A 6739-nucleotide genomic window follows, 5' to 3' on the forward strand; every position below is an offset into this window, starting at 1 on the left:
CTAAATCCCAAAACCGTAACTAGGGGTATAGGATGTTCAGCTGGCAAGTAGAATCTTAGACTACATATATACTAGTAAATTGAACAGTGCCTGAATGTGGTCTCAGCTAGATTTATTTATTAATATAGATGTACCTTTGAGGGCCAGATCTCTATTTTCAGAACTCCTTATGACTTTTGCATTATACAAGAACTGAAAAAAAAAAAAAAAAAAAAAAAAAAGATAAACTTCTACACAGCACAGTCTGGGCTCCCCGTGCAGTGATTTAGCAAAGGTGAGGTTTTATGTTTGGCTCTGCTGGGTGATCCTGAGAGAAAGAAAAAAATGGAGGAAGCTGATACAGCAAAATGCCCTGTAATCTTTTCTTAATTTAATGCTTTGCCAAATATATGAAATCTCTGTAAGGCCACTTTTCTGCCAAAATGCGTAAAGATGACTAGTAAATATTTTGGAGGCCAGAAAAAAAGTGAAAAATGTCTGTGGCCTGCCCTAGATATAAGACTGGTGTTATTATACTAGGAAATATTTATATTCAGCTTAGAAAAATCTTTCCTCAAAATATTTTCCAGTGATTGCAATTCTCAGGCCAACATACAGCCAGCTGAGAAGGAGTACCCTCTGGCACCGCATCCAGGCTTACGTACTGCTTGTGTCACGGGCAGCTGCCCCTTTCATGAAAAATAAGAATCATGGAATATTAGATTTTATGAACCTGACGGTTTTCTTCTAATTTCATGTTGAGCTTTTAGCAACAATTTTCCTCAAGATTAGGGGCCAGATTCTTACAGTTCTGTTTCCACGTTGAGCTAAACCCCATGCATTATGGTTGTCAGATGCCACCTATTGGTTCTGATTGTGCTTAATAGGTTGCACAGGTGAACACAATGCCCAGAGGAAAGGCAGATAAGAGTTATGGTAGGGAAAGGGCTACAACCTAGAAAGCAAATGCTGTTTTCCAAGGTACAGATGACTTAACTAATACAGACTCAGCAATGAATTGGTGCTATTTTCCTTCTTTGTTGCAAGTCTCAAGTATCAGAAAATGCTGGTAAGTGTGGGACTTCATCTGAAAACTTCCTCCTTTCCCATTTGGGAGGTTAACTGTGTCGCTGCTTGCTCTCTTGGGTTTATCTAATTTCTTCCCTGTGTTTGGAAAAGAGGGGAAGCAGACACTCTCTATGAGTAATTTACTGTCAAATAAAAACATCATGACATTTTTGGTTAAATGATGTGACAGCAGCTTTTCAGCTGGTCCTAGGAGAGGCAACGGGGTGCTCAGTGCTGTGCTTCTCTGAGGGGAGGGAAAATGGAATGTGGATTACCATCCCCTTTTTTGAAAAAGGCGAGCTCTCCTGCTTTTGAGGATTGTTTTCACTGTGTGTGCAAATTGAGCCTGGGATTTTAAAGAACTCATTTACAACAGCATGAAAAAAATTGTTTTGAAGTGTTTATCATCAAGGAGTTTGTCAAATCCACACGTGATACAAAGGTTTTCATCGCACAGGCAAGAGTGCAAAGCAAATAAAAAAGGGCTGTAATACTTTTTAGTGGGAGTGATTGGATTGTTTACAATGTTCATGCTCTTGAAATCTGGCTCGTTAGCGACAGTGAGTCAGTAACTTTGGGAGCATGGCACAGAAGGAAGGTTAACTGTCAGCTTATCCCTGACCCACGTTTGCTGCTGAGGATTTAGGGAAGGCTGTTGAGATCAGCATCAGCTTTTTATGCTCCTTGCAATCAGCTACAGAGAGCAAAGCATTATCTGAACAGATGTCGGATATTGCACTTTTTATTGCCCTTGTATTTCAGCACCTCAGTCTGTCAGACTTATGTCAACTTTAGAGTCTAAGTTTTACTCTTGCAGTCAGCTGTCTGGACCTTTCACATACATGGAGAGACCTTGTGGAGTTTTATGAAGAAAGCACCTTTTCCAGCTATTAGTTGCAAAATTTAATTGGAGGACACAATATGTGTTCAGAAGAGGAATAAGGAACAAAACAGTGGCCTTAATATGCTTATAAATAAAAGCATGAACCCTTCAGAAACACAACAGACATACCCACACACCCCAGTTTAATACAGTTTCATGTAAAACGGAAACACACGGGAGGAATTCAATTTTTTTTTTCCCTGGAATGAAAATGAATTGCAGATCAGCAATGTTCCAAAAATCCAAGGGGTGTTCCTCAGAAACCACTTGGGTTGCATTGCATTTTTATAACAACTTTTGGAGCAACGCAAGTCACATCTGTTTCCTAGTTCTTATATTTTACAAAAATTTCTCTCTAAACTCTGCTGAGTAGGCTAAGGAGCACAGACGGTTTGGGCCTGTGGAAGATGCAAAGCTTTGCTTTGAGGTGTACAAAATGCACCTCCCAATTGCAGCAAAAAGGAGCACTGGGAGAAACAGAAGATATCTCCTGGGCTGGATTGCAGTTTCTGGTCAAAGTGAAGCAGTCTCACTCGGCACAGACACCCCTCTAAACATCTAGTCAGCAGTGCTAGAGGGAAGTCCCTGATGCCATTAGCATGAACCAACTGTGCAGGACCTTTGGGGCAGTAAAAGGAGCTGATAGAAATGCTCTCAGAGACACAGAGACAACAGACGGGGTGACCTTGGTTATTTTCTCTGTTGCTGTAATGTAGCACATGAATTTTGGTTGTTGCTTATTATCCTCCTTACTAGGGTAAAATCAAGCCAGAGAGGCTTGGTTTCCTTTCAAAAATCACTGTCCTTAACATTCCCAATGATGACATCGCTGCTGGATAGAGAGTTTCAAATACATTGCTCTCTCTAGCCTGCTAACTCAGAATGTTTTGGTCAAAATGCCAAAACTCATTGTATTTGACAAACAAATGAACATTAACTCTCAGTTTCCCAACATCAATCCTAGCATGTTGTAGGAGTCAAATGTGCTTTTCACATCATCCAGCTACTGGCTTGTAGTCTTTATAGGACACGTTCTCCTTTTCATCAATTTATATTTTCTCTTTGCTGTCAGAAATGAAAGGCAAGGAAATTAAAGGGCTTGGTTGCCATACCCACAGTCAGCAGTAACTGTATCTCACTGATTTTTCCTGTTCTTTTTCTTTCCGGCAGGTTGGGCTGAAGTCTGTAATTGAGCAATTTCCAGGCAAGCTTGATTTTGTTCTGGTGGATGGAGGCTGTGTCCTCAGTCACGGTCACAAACAGCTGATGTGCCTTGCCCGATCAGTCCTCAGCAAAGCTAAAATCTTGCTGCTGGATGAACCGAGTGCTCACCTGGACCCTGTGTAGGTTTCGTTCATTTGTTCTATCTTTAAAAATGGAATGAGAAAATCAGTGAGGCAGCACCACCTAAAGAGACCTTTTGTAATTTGTCTGGTCTGTTGCTAAACCTGGTTTCAGTAATGTATGTTAGTAATCGCGCATGGAGCATCAGGGAAGCCCAGTTACAGCCTTAGCTTTATGGCTGACACCCACTCCCACACCAGAAATGCAGCGCGCTGGGACACTGCAGTGTTGGTGTCCCTGCATGTGAGCTTTACAGCACGCTGCTGGGCTATTAAATACCATCCATAAAGCTATGAGCTGTGCTGGCGTGTGCATGGCTGCCTCACCACTGATGTGTTTGCCTTTCAGAACTTCCCAAGTGATCAGGAAGACGCTGAAGCACGCGTTTGCCAACTGCACGGTGATCCTTTCCGAGCACAGGCTGGAGGCGATGCTGGAGTGCCAGCGGTTCCTGGTGAGCGTTTCTCCTACTCTCACATACTGTCGTTTCGTTACCTTTGATGAACGTGCAGAACACACCAAGACAAATCGATGAGGTTGGCTGGAATGATGGTGATCATACAGGGCAGTTGAGCAAGGTAGTCACCTGGAGGAGAGCAGCAGCCTCCTGTTTGCTCTTTCACATGAGCTGTCGTAGACACCTGTGTTCAGGCGAGCTGGGTCACATGATGGAACAGCTGGATTCCTTCTTTCAACCAGGACAGTTGTGTAGGTTACCCAGCTGCTGATCCAGGTGCCTTAAATTGCTGATGGGCTCAGGAGCTCCAGAAAAATTCCAGCATCTCACAGGGCTTTACTATTGCTCATGCAGAAACAGCTGCACTAGCTCTTGATCTGATGGCCATAATTGCTGATTTCTTTCATCAAGCCACCTGAATATTCCTTTCTTGTTTGACCAATGTGACAAAATATTGAAGTCCTGGGGTATTTTCTGTTATATAAAAATGATTAGTAAAGGAAATAGAAGGTAAGTTATGTAATAGTTCTTAAAAATTAAATTCTTTCCTCTGTATTTTCTTGACTCTTCTGCAAGAGATGAACGTCATTTTGTTAGCAGAGTGAAACATCATATTCCATGTGTCATTGCTTGGGTGTATTAGCACAGCAGGTGGAAAACAGCCTGAAGTTGAAGCGAGATAGTCGATAGGCAGGTTGGACGTCCTGGTGGCAGGTCGGACATCCTTTTGGACATGCTGCTCCTCTATGTGTGCTGGACCTCAGCCTCACCTCAACTGTGCTGGCAGAGCCCTGGCACGCAGGGAGCCTCTGCCCGGAGCAGGTTTCCCATTGTCTGAACAACAATTTAGCAACAGAGCTGCTAAAAGCTCTTTCCCATCAGACCTGTGCCCTCACCCGAGCTATGCTGGCATTGCAGTGCCAGCGGAGAAGCCTGATTTTTCCCAGTCTGCTGCCTGCCAGGGGAGGCTGGCACAGCCATGCAGGGCAAACCTGTTGTCTCCTTCAAACACAGGCCAGCAGCGCTTCCTTGTTTGGGGAGAGGAAAGCAAAGAAGGTCTGGCACCTTGCTGGCAGCCTTCTCCCTCTGCTTGCGGTGAAACTCTCTTTTCTGCATTAACGCTTTCTTAACCTGGCGTTGAGCAGTGCCTTCAACAAACCATCTCAGAGGTAAAAATCAAGTTGCAAGGAAAACCAGCAAGCCCATCAGCATTTTGTAACTTGATCAATGTGCGCATTTCCACATGCTAAAACTTTAACATCTGCTTTTATGGTTATAATTAGAGATTGCAAGCTGTTAACCAGGCTTTTCCTGTTGGAAGAAGACCTCTGTTATGTCTCTATGTCTCTTCCCTGCTTCGTTAGCTGAATTCTGTCAGCACCACCATTGCCCATGTAACGAAGTGATCTGTGTCTTCAGGTTATCGAGGACAATAAACTGCGGCAGTACGAATCCATTCAGAAGCTTCTGAACGAAAAGAGCTCCTTCAGGCAAGCCATCAGCCACGCTGATCGCCTCAAGCTGCTCCCGGTCCACCACAGAAACTCCAGCAAACGCAAACCTAGACCCCAGATCACTGCCCTGCAGGAGGAGACAGAGGAAGAAGTGCAGGAGACAAGGCTGTGAGATGTTGTGTGGGCACCCTCTGTGTGGAGTGACTCCTCAGCAGTGCCCCACGATGACAGGACCAGCACTCCTGAACCTGCAGGAGCCGTGCACAGATTGAACCTTGCAGGAGGTGCTCACTGCAGCGACTACACATGTATTTGGGAATTACTCTCCTTCCATCGTTAATCATGTGCAAATTAGTACATTCGTTGAAGTTTTGCCACTTGTAGTGGTAAAACCAGACTTCCTTTGAAAAGCTGCTCTCATTCGGTACAAACGAGGTAGCAAGCCGAAGTAACCTGCTTTGCCCAACAAAATTGTTTCAGAAAACTTTTAGAAATGTTCTTGCTGGGGTGTGAGGTCCAGACAGCAGGAAGGATGCAGGAAAAATAATCAAACCCGAGTGGAAAATAGAAAAATCAGAAAGTAAAGAGCTTCTTTGGACTCACTTCCTGCAAACGAATTAAGGGACAATGTCAGCGAGGCGCTCAGAAAACTTCCTCCTCTTGTTTTCCATGCGGCAACTTGTCATTTCAACTTAGCAGAAAAAGCCCTTTGATGAGAGCACACGCTCTGCGGGCACAGGTGAGAATGAAGGAAGAGAGGATATTGACTTTCAAGCCAATCAACATCTGTCACGTCTCCACAGATAAAGGAGAATTGGTATTTCCTCTTAAATGGAGGAGCTGCTCCACCCGACCCGGCGGACACCGGCAGTGGGATGAGCGCAGCCTGGCACCGGGATCTCCTGGAAGGTAGGACTCCTGGCAGTGGAACTGTCAGAGCTTGCATAGGGCTGGCACCTTTCTGTGCTTTTTACTCTGGCCAAAAAAAAAACCAACCTCTCTGAAGTAGACTTTTAATAATGAAATTAATTTTTATACTCTTCTGGTTTGCAGTTTTATGACGAAACTGAACTTTCTCTAGGATATTTTATTTATTTTAATATTTTGCAAACATTTACTAAGGAAATGATGTATTTTAAGAGTGATTATGTACTACAAAGAAAAATATATTTGTACAAAATGTTTTATATTTGAATTGTTGTTTTTTTTTTTTTTTTTTTTTTTTTGTGTGGAAGAAGCATTTCTGTAGAAAGAAAACACTCAACAAGCCCAAGAAGAGTTTGACACGTTTCCTGCCATCCCATTTTACCTCTGTGTCAGGAGTTATTAAAAAATTTCTTGTTAGGTGAGATGAGAAAAGGGATAGCAATTTGTCTGTGATCTGGGCAGCTGCTCCACTAAGAAGTACACAGGAGCTTTAAGTATATGTATTTTGGCTGTGAAGCACGAGCCTCTCATGGGCCTAAAGCGAGACTTGTGTTACTGTACTTCTGGCAAAGGAGCGGAGAAAAAGTCGTTTCCTTTACCACAGCTTATATTTCCCATTTACCCTAT

General features: G+C 43.4%; 1 protein-coding gene across 1 annotated transcript in view; it reads left to right on the forward strand.

Annotated features, from left to right (window-relative positions):
* The window catches only part of CFTR (cystic fibrosis transmembrane conductance regulator), an 88141-nt gene extending 81821 nt beyond the window's left edge, over positions 1-6320 (forward strand). The window contains exons 25-27 of the mRNA XM_014963246.1: positions 3101-3273; positions 3623-3728; positions 5151-6320. Of these exons, the coding sequence (XP_014818732.1) occupies positions 3101-3273; positions 3623-3728; positions 5151-5357 (486 nt within the window). The 3' untranslated portion in view covers positions 5358-6320. The remainder of the gene's footprint in view (positions 1-3100; positions 3274-3622; positions 3729-5150) is intronic.
* Positions 6321-6739: the final 419 nt, after the last annotated feature.

This window comes from Calidris pugnax, unplaced genomic scaffold (assembly GCF_001431845.1).
Source record: "Calidris pugnax isolate Ruff unplaced genomic scaffold, ASM143184v1 scaffold44, whole genome shotgun sequence".
In the NCBI taxonomy this organism is placed as follows: domain Eukaryota; kingdom Metazoa; phylum Chordata; class Aves; order Charadriiformes; family Scolopacidae; genus Calidris; species Calidris pugnax.